This window comes from Chionomys nivalis, chromosome 16 (assembly GCF_950005125.1).
Source record: "Chionomys nivalis chromosome 16, mChiNiv1.1, whole genome shotgun sequence".
Lineage (NCBI taxonomy): Eukaryota > Metazoa > Chordata > Mammalia > Rodentia > Cricetidae > Chionomys > Chionomys nivalis.
The window spans coordinates 25439160-25452594 of record NC_080101.1 but is presented as its reverse complement, the minus strand read 5'-3'; the positions used below and the strand labels follow the sequence as shown (position 1 = coordinate 25452594).

At 42.6% G+C, this 13435-nt stretch overlaps 1 protein-coding gene across 1 annotated transcript in view; it reads left to right on the top strand.

Moving 5' to 3' along the window:
• Nucleotides 1-234: 234 nt before the first annotated feature.
• The window catches only part of Dcaf10 (DDB1 and CUL4 associated factor 10), a 49418-nt gene continuing 36217 nt past the window's right edge, over nt 235-13435 (top strand). The window contains exons 1-2 of the mRNA XM_057790491.1: nt 235-863; nt 11080-11193. Of these exons, the coding sequence (XP_057646474.1) occupies nt 310-863; nt 11080-11193 (668 nt within the window). The 5' untranslated portion in view covers nt 235-309. The remainder of the gene's footprint in view (nt 864-11079; nt 11194-13435) is intronic.

The following is a 13435-nucleotide window of genomic DNA, read 5'->3' as shown; positions in this document are numbered from 1 at the left end:
GTAGGTAATCCGACCCAGTCGAGCTCCCTGACAGCTGTGGGCCGACTCAGCTGCTTGTAGCTGGTCCTGTGCGTCCGAGCTTGCTCACAGAGGGCTGGTCGCTCCTGACCTCACAGTCCTGGGCAGGGGCGCTCCCGACTCGGCGGTGTCCCTGCTTTTCGGTCCCCGACGGAGGGCAGCCTAGCGGTGACGCGGGTTTCCCAGCCGGCGGATTTAGGACGCGGCACCCGGAAGTGGAGGCTGGAGCGGGAGCGCTGAGTAGTCGGGCGGCGGTACAGCGGCCCGGAATAGGGGGCGGGGGTGTTGGTCATGTTTCCCTTCGGGCCCCACAGCCCGGGCGGGGACGGGGCGGCTGGAGCTGAGGAGCCGCCGCCTCTCGGAGGGCCGGCGGCAGCTTCCAGACCGCCCTCTCCAGCTCCGCGGCCGGCGCCCCAGCAGCAGCAGGGAGCTGACGCGGCCCCTCCCCCGCCCGCAGCCCGGAGCCCTCGCCTCCCGGGCGGCCCCGCGCTGTCGTCGGCTGAGCGTGCGGGAGAGCTCGCGGCCCCCGGAGCTCTGGAGCTGTCGGCAACTGCAGCGCAGGCCGAGCTGTCACCGTCGTCCTCGCCGCGCAGGCGCTCGAGGCCAGACTGCAGGGCCGGTCACCGGAGCCGGCAGGGCCTCGGCGCGGGCCTGGGCGGCCCTGGCGCCCGACTGTTCGGGTGGCTGAGGGAGCGGAGCCTCGGCCGCGGGCTGTTCGTGGACCCGGCGCGGGACAATTTCCGCACGATGACGAACCTGTATGGTTCCATCCACCCCGCGGACTCCGTGTACCTCAGCACCCGCACCCACGGGGCTGTCTTCAACCTCGAGTATTCGCCCGACGGGTAAGTGCCTGTGCCGCAGCTGGCTCCCTCCGCTCAGGGCGGCTTGCGGCCGCGGGCCTTCGTGTCCCCGCTACCTGCGGGAGCACGTTGTTTGTCACCTGTGAGCCCCGCCTTGGCCTTTTGACGTTGGCTGGCCCAGTGCCGCCCTTGGGGGTCCTGGAGGCTCGTTGCTGGTCTGTCAGAGCCGCTCCTCAAGGAGGAATGCCTGGTGCACCGTAGGCATTCAGTAAATACACTTTAAATGCCCACCGTTCCGCTGTTATCCTCAACTGGCCTTTCTCTGAGCCGAGCTTGTGCTAAAAGTGTTCAAGGTAGGAAGCTTCCAGAATCTTTAGACCTTGTGCCAAATCCTGCCATGAGCAGACAGTCGAAAGCTCTAGAAAGATACTAAGACACTGCAGAAATACGTTTCTCGGTGTTTGGGCCATTTGTGGCATAGACTACATCCTTACCCAACTTTTTTTTTTTTTTTTTTTTCGAGACAGGGTTTCTCCATAGGTTTTTTTGTTCCTGTCCTGGAACTAGCTCTTGTAGACCAGGCTGGCCTCGAACTCACAGAGATCCGCCTGCCTCTGCCTCCCGAGTGCTGGGATTAAAGGTGTGCGCCACCACCGCCCGGCTCCAACTTTTTTTTTTTTTTTTTTTTAACTGGTTCACTTTAAGCTATAGGACAATTCCAAAACCCTCCGAGGTCTATTTAATATTTTATCTTGTGCGTGGACAAGTTCAACGCCAATCAGAGGAAAGACACTGTTCATGGTTTCACCTTAAGATGACATATTAATAGCATTCTAAGCACATCGGGCTTCCGAGTTACTAGTCTCTGGTTAGTTAATGCGTTCATTCACTCAATTCCCCATTAACCCGATGCTCCTGGAACACTTGATAGGTTGCAAGTGCATGGATAACAGCAATGAGTAAAGCTAGCTAATGACACTTCGTTTATTGAGCCGAGGCTCTATTAGTTCAATTGGATATGAAGTGTACATTGTACACCTACAAATTGAGATAAAGGCTTAAAGTCTGTTGAGCTAGGCTACCCTGAAAAAGTGACACCTGGATCAAGATCAGAAGAAAAAAAAATTGCAGGAGCCACATGATTCAAGACTGCTGGGTAAAGAATAGAAGTATTTCATAGGAATGTGGACTTAATGGCTGAAGGGCCATATTAGCATAAAATGTTAGGAAATGGAAATAATGAAACAGATTTTTCAAGGAAGAAAGACCTTGAATATGCTGAGAAGCCTGGGAACACAGTTAATGAGCAAGTAAAACTTGTTCTAGTTCATTGATGAGAATGCTTCTCTTTTTTTTTTTTTTTTTTTTTTGAGACAAGGTTTCTCTGTAACTTTGGTGCCTGGCCTGGAACTAGCTCTTGTAGACCAGGCTGGCCTCAAACTCACTGAGATCCACCTGCCTCTGCCTCCCAAGTGCTGGGATTAAAGGTGTTTGCCACCACTGCCAGACAGAGAGTGCTTCTTCCTAATTATACCTGGTTCTAGAATCTCTGCAGTGTTTCCTCATAGTAGTTGGCTGGAGTTTTAGCAGTGGGTGCATACATGAATCTGGAAGAAAACTAATGAGAATAGAAACTTCAGCTGAAGCTTATGTGCTATTTTTTTTTTTTTTTTTTTTTTTTTTTTTTTTTGGTTTTTCGAGACAGGGTTTCTCTGTGGTTTTGGAGCCTGTCCTGGAACTAGCTCTTGTAGACCAGGCTGGTCTCGAACTCACAGAGATCTGCCTGCCTCTGCCTCCCGAGTGCTGGGATTAAAGGTGTGCGCCACCATCGCCCAGCTTTTATGTGCTATTCTTAAAGCTTTCTCCTCACTCCCAAATACTGTCTATGCCTCTCCGTTTTGTAGCTCAGTTTTACCAAACTGAACTTTCAGGATTTAAGAAGTAGTTTTATTGATTCTCTGGAGGTAGAATTTTAAATAGAAAATGGTGATCCTAGAATTACATATAAAAATTTTCACTCAAATGCCAGGGCTGCTAGGATGAGGGATATTACATATAGTTCTCATTTAACTGTGTCTTCATTCTTCCGAGAAATTTGTATATTTATTTTGTCTCTCACAGTAATCTTGGTTGCCCTGATATTTAACTATGTAGATCAAGCTGGCCTTGAAGTCACAGATGTAGTAGGAGTGGCAGGCTGCATCCCGCCACCCGGCTAGCTTTACACCCCGAAATAATTACATGGAAACTGTATTCTTTTAAACACTGCTTGGCCCATTAGCTCTAGCCTCTTACTGGCTAGCTCTCACATCTCAATTAACCCATTTCTAATAATCTGTGTAGCACCACGAGGTGGTAGCTTACCAGAAAAGATCTTTTTTTTTTTTTTTTAATTTATTATGTATATAGTGTTCTGGGCACCAGACAGATCTCATTATAGATGGGTGTGTGCCATCATGTGGTTGCTGGGAATTGAACTCAGGACTTCCGGAACAACAGTCATTTCTCTTAACCTCTGAGCCATCTCTCCAGCCCCACCAGGAAAGATCTTAACTTGTGTCCACCTTGGAGAGGAGAGGCATGGCGACTTCCTGACTCGGCTTCTTTCTCCCAGCATTCTGTTCTGTCTACTCCCGCCTACCTAATTTTCTGTCCTATTAAAGGGCCAAGGCAGTTTCTTTATTAACACAAATCAGAAGATTTTGTGAAATCAACACAAAACAGAAGACTCTCCCACATCACACAGATATTCCCCTCCTGCCTTCCAAGTGCTAGCATTAAAGGCTTCACATGTTCATACAGATTCATGTGCATTCCATGACTTACATGTGGAGGCACGTGGATGAGGTCAGAGGACACCCATAGGAGTCATTCCTCCATTACATGGGTCCCAGGGACGGAACTCAGGTAGTCAGCCTTGTTGGTAAGTGCCTCTACCCACACATCCATCTCACCAGCCCCAGAAACATTTAAAAAAGTAATTATTCTGGTATTTAGGCCATGAAATGTTCAACAAGTGAGGGTACTTGCTGTGCAAGCCTGTTGTTCTGAAGTCTGATCCCTAGAACCCATGTGAAGGTAAAGAAGAGAACTGTTTCCACTAAGTTGTCTTCTGACATGCACATACATCCATGTCTCTCTCACACACAATAACTTAAGAGACTTTAATAAGTATTTGTATTACAATTTCAAGAAAGCAAAGAAAAGATCATTTTCTTCCAAACTAGTAGAGAGAAAAAAGTATATAGTAACAAGCTGGGTGGTGCTGGTGCACACCTTTAATCCTATCACTTGGGAGGTAGAGGCACACCTTTAATCCTAGCACTTGGGAGGTAGAGGCACACCTTTAATCCTAGCACTTGTGAGTTCAAGGACAGTCTGGTCTTTAGAGTGAGTTCCAGGATGGCCAAGGCTACACAGAGAAACCCTGTCTCAAATAACCAAAAAAAAAAAAAAAGGTTGTAACTTGGGAAAAGATTACAAAAAGAAGGTAAGAAGGTGTGGCTCAATGGGTAAAGTGCTTGCTGTGCAAACTTTAGGACCTAATTTTTGCACTAGTACCCACATGGAGACTGGGTGTGGTGTCTCACATCTATAACTCAGCAACTTTCAGAAAGAGAGAGGATGATCCTTGGGCTAACTGGCCATTTATTATAGCCAAAACAGTGAACTCCATGTTCAGTGAGAAACTATCTCAAGCAAAGTAGAGAGGCTGGATGGCTCAGTACTTGCTGCTCTTGCAGGGGACATCACCCACAAGGCAGCTCAAACTGTAACTCCAGTTCCAGGGAATCCATTATGTACATATGTGGCGCACATACATACATACAGGCAAAACACACACATTAAATAAGTAAAACTTTAAAAAATAGGGTAGAGAGCAATAGAGGTAGCCTCTGGTCTACATACACACACGTACACGCAAGCTTACCACATATGCACAGACATAAAAGGGGAAGAAAAGGACAGAAAACAAAAAGAGCTGCTGATATTGTTCAGTGGTAAAGCACTTGCCTAGCATGTGAATTTAATCTCAGTACCCTCCCACATGATGAAGTATAATAGATAAAAAGCACAAAGAATAGCTGAAAATAAATCCAAATGTTACTAAGTATAATAAATATAAATGTTCTAATGAAAAAAACAAAAAAAAGTTCCAGCTAGGAATCTGAGGGTAGGAGAACCAGTTGGACCCATTAGTTTAGACTATATCAAGACCCTATTTCAAAAGGTGGACTTTACAAAGGGAAATAATTAAAATATATCCAATATTCTAAAGCTGGTAAACTATATTAAAAGGAGGATAAAATTGACTTGACGGCAGATAATTACTGAAGTGACTAAGTTATATCATAATGGTGAGAACTCAGCTCTGCCTGGAAGCTTGAATGGATATTTACATAAAGATTAAACAAGTATTAGATTTAAAATATAATCATTGGGCTGGAGAGATTGCTCAGAGGTTAAGAACACTGGCTCTTTTTCCAGAAGTCCTGAGTTCAATTCTCCGCAACCACATGGTGGCTCACAACCATCTATAATGAGATCTGGTACTTAATATGGAAATGAAAAACTTTTTTATTTTATATATATGATACTCTATCTGCATGTATACCTGCATGCCAGAAGAAGGCATCAGATCCCATTATAGATGACTATGAGCCATTATGTGGTTGCTGAGAATTGAACTCGGGACCTCTAGAAGAGCTGCCAATGCTCTTAACCACTGAGCCATCTCTGTATCCCCCCCAAAAACTTTTATATATAATATATATATGTGTGTGTGTATATGTATATACACATACACATACATACATATGCACATATATATACATATACACATATATGAGGGTTTTGTTGTTGTTTTGAGATAGAGGCTTACTATTTAGCTGAGGCTAGCCCTGAACAACTATTGTAGTCCAGGCTGGGCTTGAATTGGGTTAAACCTCCTGATTCAACTTTCTGAGTGCTGGAATTACAATACAATGTATTTAAATGAAAAAGTTAGTTGTAAGCAAATGTGCATGAGAAAACTTAGGGTAGGGGAGAAAATAAAAACCAAATCATGCATTTCTTCATCAGTTTCTATAAAATGTACTGAAAGGGGGCTGACTTTTACCTTACTAGGCTAATTAGAGTAAATCAGACAAATGACTCTTTGTGGCGTTTTAGTTTTGTCTCATATTTCATGCAAAGCCAACTTTTCATGAGCTGAGATAGTCCACAGACACTTGGAGCACCTTGTAGCCCAGCTTTTGGAAGTCCTCATCGTGGTTGCTAAAAGCAATGATCTTTGTAAGGCACACGAAAGCGAAGTCCTTCAGGTAGAAATGAGGACCATGTACTTGCCTCTGGTATGAAAGATTGACTTTCTTGAAGATGCCTCGACCACCACAGTGACTGTGAAGTCAAGGGCCAGCTTTCTGACAAGTGTGTTTCGGGACACGGCCGGACACAGAGAACAGCGATCTCAGATGACAACTCTCATAAAAGAACACATTTAGTTTGGACTTGCTTCAGTTTTAGAGATTGAGTCCACTGTCAGCATGGGAGGGAACATGGCAGCACTCAGGCAGATTTGGTGCTGTATCCTGGCCTGCGGGATATGAACGGTGGTCCCTGATAAACCTAGGGGAGAGGGATGGAGAAGTGAGAGACGTGAAGAACGACGGCAAGACAGTATTTCTTGATCAAACCGCCGTGTTTATTATTTCTCAGAAGCTGTTATATAGCAAACAGTCAAGGGGGAGGGGAGGTGTATCAGGTCTGCTGGAATTCAGGCCTGGAGACATCCCTAGCTGATAGGTAAATACTGAGGGTCTGTGATTGTTGACTAACAAAGGAAATGCTAATATTTTCTAAAAGCCTGGTGCCTGGAAGTCTCACTAGGCTAATGTCCTAGGTCTGGAACTTGCCTGCAAAGATGAATATCTTACTTGTGAACTTAAGATGGCTGTAAACTAAATGCAGCCCTTTTTAAGTATTGGAATGAGATGAGTTAAAGGTCACATGGTAGATGAGCTGGCTTTAACCAGTGGTGGGGTAGGGGTGGGAACAGAGGTCCGATCCTCCCATGCTTAATTGCTGGGGGAATATTCTTTCCAGTTTGGTGGAAGAATTTTCTTTTCAAAGTTACAGATGTCTTTTTTGGGAGGAGAGGATCTAGGTGTTTATATCAATACCTCTGGACATCAACCTCTATGAAATCAGGCGTGTTCCTCAGGAGACCCGGAGACAGAATGCATGGTCTTCCCCCAGCAGTTTGTCTAGCACTCGTTCTGTTGGTACCCATGTCTGTCGTGGACAGACACACATATCTCTGGGTTTTATGTGGCTCCTATAGGAGACTCGCTCTCAAGGGGCTTCTTCCAGCCCTGGATCAGCCAGATCAAGTCGGTGATAATGGACCTGAATGGGCTTGGATGCCACCTCTTATTGAAAGACCCCCAGTGTGGGGAGACTCTCACTCAAGTCTCGGGATAACACGACCCCCCCCCCCAGTAACTCGACCCCAGTAACTCCCGAGAGACTGTCTTTGCTGCAATCACACGAGGTTTTAATCGATGAGACGGGAACCAGTGCACTTGGGCCGGGACTCATAACCCACGCAGGGGAAGAGTTCAACCCCGAGTGACCTGGAGAAGGGGTTTTTATAGGAAGAAACCACAGCCCAGTAATCCAAAAGGGGCAGGGAGGGTGTCACAGAAAAATCACTAGGGGGCAACTCCCTGCCTCTCAAGGTCATAATCAGCTAGTTCCTAAAACACAGTATTCCAAAAATACCAATGATAATCACAAGGGGGAAACTCCCTGTTTCTCAAGATTATTCTCAAATTTACTATCTAACTTTATCTTCAGCTAGTCCCTGAACCGGCTAATCCTAGATTTCTGATTCTTCTCTTCCTGCTTAGATTTTTGGCTATTTTATTCCTGCTGGGGGGGGCGAGGACCACCTGAATTTATCCTGGGCTTTCTTTGGGGATACCTGGATTTATCCAGGTCTTTCATTAGCAAATAAATTTAGTGAGCCTATTAAGGGCCCAAGGCTCAAAAGCCATCGATAATAAAAATCCTAAAAGGGGTTCCAAAAGGGAAGGGTAAGAGGGTGGTGACCCAGGGGAAACCATCCCTCCTCTTGCTTTCTCTGCTTCTTTTCTACGCTCTAATCCTTTTCTGACCTTAGCAAAATTGTCTCTTAACTATTCCAGTGTGATCAATATAGAAACAACAATTTTCCTTTAGGGCAGCGCAAAGGGATCAAAATCTAAAATTTTTAACATATGCATTAAACCCAAACATTTTATAGGGTGTGTCAAACTCTTCTCAACATCTATAAGCAGTTACAAATATCATTAGGTCAATTCCAGTAACAGTACAATGACAGACATTGTTGTTATCAAACACCAGTTCCAGTCTCTGAGCAACAGTCAGACCCCAAGTCTGCCCCCCTTCTTAAGTGAAGAGGGGTTAATATTTTAATCAAAATGAGTTCTGTGTCCCAAAGATTAAAACAGTCAGATGTTAGTCTGCATATTAGCTCCAAAGCAGACAGGATTCAAACTGCAGCAAATTGGAGTCGCCATGGTCAGGTCACCTCAGCAGGGTATCTGTGTCTGGAAGCAGCTCAGCATTTGCGCTTCAGGGCAGGTGGGAATCCTGGGTGAGGTGAGCTGGATTCAGCCACCTGAAGCACATCTTGGCAATTATCTCAGCGGGGTCTCTTTGTGCGTACTCTCTGGAGGCAGAATGACACCCTGCAGCGTAGAGTGGCCTAGCCGGTCCTGACATCAGGCCCTCCTCTCCGTGGGGATAGGGCAGACTGGATCAAGGATTCCTCTCCCACTTGTTTCTCGAACTTCTTTATGGGGTGTTTGCAGCTACGACATCATCAGGTCCACCTTTATTTTTCTCTGTGAAAAAAGTACAAACACATCCTCAACCCCAAATATATATAGGTCGGGTCTTTTTATAATTTATTGCAAGGGCTTTTTTACCTTGCCTTAGTAAAGGTCACCTTGGTGCCATCATATCAGATGTGTTTGCATCAGGATTTGACTGCAACTTTTATATGTTGTTTTCAAGGAGTCATGGTACGCTCTACAATTTTTTTTTATTATTAACCATATATGCAGTTCTTCCATTGGAAGAACCATTTGTAAAATTTAGTATAAAATCCTTTAAGGGATTTTTAGCTAATAACATTAGCAAAATACAGTTGTGGGAATTGCAGCAACGATCATTTGGGAAAAGATTATTATTCTGGCCTTTGAATTGAGCAAACACAATTGTTCAAGAATTATTAATCTATTGCTTAGTATAAGAAACATTGATTATAGTCAATATTCTGTCAATCCATGTCCCAGATTTCATCTTGCTCTTTTGTACCAAACAGGCTACTGCTCTAAATTAAGAGTTTAATATCTTAACTGGCAAAAGCAGGAAGGTGTAGTCATAAAAAGCATTTTGTTTCTTCATAAAACTGTTGTAGAATAAGTTTTGTACTTAATACACACACTTGCCATAGCTGAATCATAATATACTGTGCTTGTAGATTATTGTATACTTTACCTGTTGGTCTATATTTTACCTGCTTGAGTACCTGACTAGCGGCTTTTATTAACTCTCTATTGGAAAATGGCTTATTGTTCCCTTTAAGAATTTTACCTAGGGCTGGAGAGATGGCTCAGCGGTTAAGAGCATTGCCTGCTCTTCCAAAGGACCTGAGTTCAATTCCCAGCAACCACATGGTGGCTCACAACCATCTGTAATGGGGTCTGGTGCCCTCTTCTGGCCTGCAGGCATACACACAGACAGAATATTGTATACATAATAAATAAATAAATATTAAAAAAAAAAAAAGGAATTTTACCTAGCAGCTCAGTTCTCCCATAAGAATATTACAACTAAGGCCTTAGCCATTGACTATCTAATTAAAAGTTTGTAAGCTGGCCTCTTCTGAAGTTGTAAGTCTGCCTAACTGATAGGAGAATGGGAAAACTTGAGTTCTACATCTGGATTCACAGGCAGCAAGAAGAGAGAGTCATTGAATTTGGCTTGGGCTTTTGAAACCTCAAAGCCCACCCTCCAGTGACAAACTTCCTCCAATAAGGCCATACCTCCTAAGTGTGACACTCTGTATGAACCTATGAGGATTGGTGGCTATTCTAAATTCAAAACCCCACACTGCCCTTTTGTTAAAGTCTGAAAAGGAATTTCCTATTATTATTATTATTTGTTTTGTTTTATTTTTCGAGGCAGGGTTTCTCTGTGGCTTTGGAGCCTGTCCTGGAACTAGCTCCTTATAGACCAGGCTGGCCTTGAATTCACAGATCCTCCTGCCTCTGTCTCCCCAGGGCTGGGATTAAAGAGGTGCGCCGCCATCACTGCCACTGGCTGAAATTTCCCATTATTCATGACTTCACTTTGCAGTTACCTCTAATGAACCATATTACACAAAAAGCATATGAAAAAATTTGAGAAATAGCTCAAGTTTTACATTTCATACCATTCTTCATAGTTTGATGAAATCGCTATCATTCCACTCTGTTCCACGTGGAACATCCCCTTTTATTGTATCCATACTGTGTTCAAGAACACATTGTAAGTCACTTGGGAGCTCTCAGTTACCAAAACTCAGGTTTCACAATGTGACTGTTATTTTAGGTAGTAAGACCTACAGAGCACAAGAGTAGTGGTGCTGACAGTTGGAGTATGCCAGAGAGCAGCCATAGGGTTCATCCTGCAGCTGAAAAGACGGAAGTTCTCCACTTGACAATATAAACAACAAACAAAGCAACCATGCATGGCTGCTAAGATCTGCAGCGGGATAATATGCTTTGAGAGTGAACACACTGTGTAGCGTGCACCACCGTGTAGTTATTACTGTCATGCTTGATTATACTTGTTAATCTTTACTGAGTCTAACTTTTAAATAAGCTTTTTCATGAGTATGTACAGGAAGAAGACAGTATGTGTAGGATTCCTTACGATTTGGACTTTCAGACATCCACTTGGGGTTTGAGATATTTCTCTCATGAATAGTAGGACAGTTATAAAATACTCATTCTCTCATGTTAAGTTAGGTTGCTTTCAATATCTCATTTTTACAGAGAAGCATATCTTTTATGTCTCTCTATATTTGTTAATAATTACTTCACTCTACTAAATTCCCAAAGAAAAGTTTATCTATACTATGTATAATTATAAGTGAACCAGAGAGTCTTAAAAAGTAAACAAGAGGTGTGTTCTTTCCTTTCAGGTCAGTGCTGACAGTTGCTTGTGAACAGACTGAAGTTCTGCTTTTTGACCCTATTTCTTCAAAGCACATAAAAACCCTTTCTGAAGCGCATGAAGACTGTGTGAATAATATCAGGTGAGTGTGCTGGTAAATAATGAGCTTTTAGTGTGACTCATAGTCTGGCTTGCAAGTTATGAGACTATGTTGTGCATTACCCAGTTGCAAAACTTATAACTGCAAATTTTACTATTAATGATTTTTTGGATTGGAACTCTTCTGCAATATATTATTTACTTCCATGCAGTTTTTTTCTTTCCTCTTTGTATGTCAAGGTCATCACTATGAACCTTAGCCATGTACTTAAGCCACTACTGCATTGGCTTACCATCTCTCACAGTCCCACAGTCATACCACACCCACATTCAGAGTATTGAGAGAAAAACACATGAAGAGAAACATCTTTGTAACATCCTTAGATGCTAGCTTCTTCCCTATCCAGTGATTTGTGAAGTAAATTACAGTTGAACAGTTTGGTGGATTAATCTGCAGTCCTTAAAATGGTGATTGTAGAGATTATGTAACACTATAGACAAATGTTTAGGATTATGTAAATTAAAGTCATGCAAATTATACAAGTATGAAATGATATAGAAGATTAAAAGATTGTTTTTTAACTCCTAACAGTAGTTTAAATTGGGTAATTTACCATTAATTTTCTATTTTCTGAACTATATGAAATGAAATTGTATTTTATAATTACTTTCAATGTTACCTAAAAAGGAAATATAAAAATTACTTGTAGTTTAGGTAGCATACTGTGTTTTGATGTAACTCCACTGACACATATGCAGAACCAGAGAATAAGTAGTACAAAGTTGCAGTTAGGTTCCAGAACAAATGTCAGCACCTCTGATGAGAGAGGACAGACCTGAGATTTGCACATGGCTGAAGCTACAGGATGCTGGGCTTTCACTGCAGCACTGATACCTGGTTATGATCTTATCAGTTAAAAAGATTAAAACCACTGAGGAGTTTTGTGTGCAGAAAGACCCAGAGCCACACTCACCACATGAAGCCATTAGCTGAAATATCTGTCTCATTTATGAAAGACTGAAGAAAGAAAAAGTTCTTTTGCTCCCTGGGGCTGTAGGTTTTAGCTAATAAAGACACAGCCTCATGGCAGAAATTGAGTGAAGGTATTTGCCAGTGACTGGATGTCTATGTTATTTCTAATATTATCATGAAACTGGAGCCCTGAAATGTTGTTAAAACCTAGACTAGGGGCCCAGATGGCCAAGTAGAGGTAATTCTAAAACCCTTAAATAGGAAGGAAGAGAAAAAAGTTAACTTTTTCCACTCAAGCCTATAACCAAAATTTCAACATTCATGAAGACATCTAACATTAATACAGCAAATTCAAACCACCAGAACAGGGATTTCTCTGGATGAAATTAACTTTATGGAGTAAGTAGTCCAACAAAGACTTTATTTTTAAAAATAAATTATTTATTTTTTTTTTGACTAGGTAATACATGCACGTGGTACAAAATTCAAAGGTACAAAAGGGTAAACAGTGAAAAGTAAGTCTATTTCCACCTCTGTCGCCTGGCCACCCAGTTTCCCTCCCCAGAGGCAACCACTATTACTAATTTGCTATCTTTTCTGAGATAGTTTATGCATGTGCAAGCATATAAATATACACATACACACATATACCTCACATACACTTTTATATAAATGGTAGCATTCTACACATACTATTATATTCCTGGCCTTTTTAACTGAACATATTTAGAGATCATTTCATATTAGTATCCATGGGATGATCTTATTCTCTTTAACAGCTGCATAGTATTCCATTGACTGGGAGACCTTTAAAACCTTTCTGAATGCTTAAAGAGGTAAAGTATACTCTTCATTACCTTTAATGTATACATTAAGAGTATACATTAGTAGACAGTAGCAGGTTTATATAGTAAAGAACTGATTAGAACACATAGACATTAAAAATGTTGCTACATAATTGTATTCTAAAGGGGGAGGGTATAGCTAGGGCTTTAGCTCAGTGATAGGGTACTTGCTTAGCATGTGCAAGGTCCTGGGCTGGATCTCACAACATTGTTAGAGAAAACAGCAACAACAACAACAAAACCCAAAAAGACTTGACACTTGAAGGGGCATAGTTCTAGTTTTGGGCTGAAATGTAAGTCAGAAGTAAAGTGTGTGCTTAGCATGTGTGAGGCTCTGAGTTCAATCTCTAGCACCAAAATTAAAAAAAAAAAAAAAAAATTGGGGGCTGGGGATGTAGCGTAATTGGGAGAGTTATTGGTTAGCAGATGTGAAGCCCCTGGATTTAATGCTGCACAGAATTGGATAT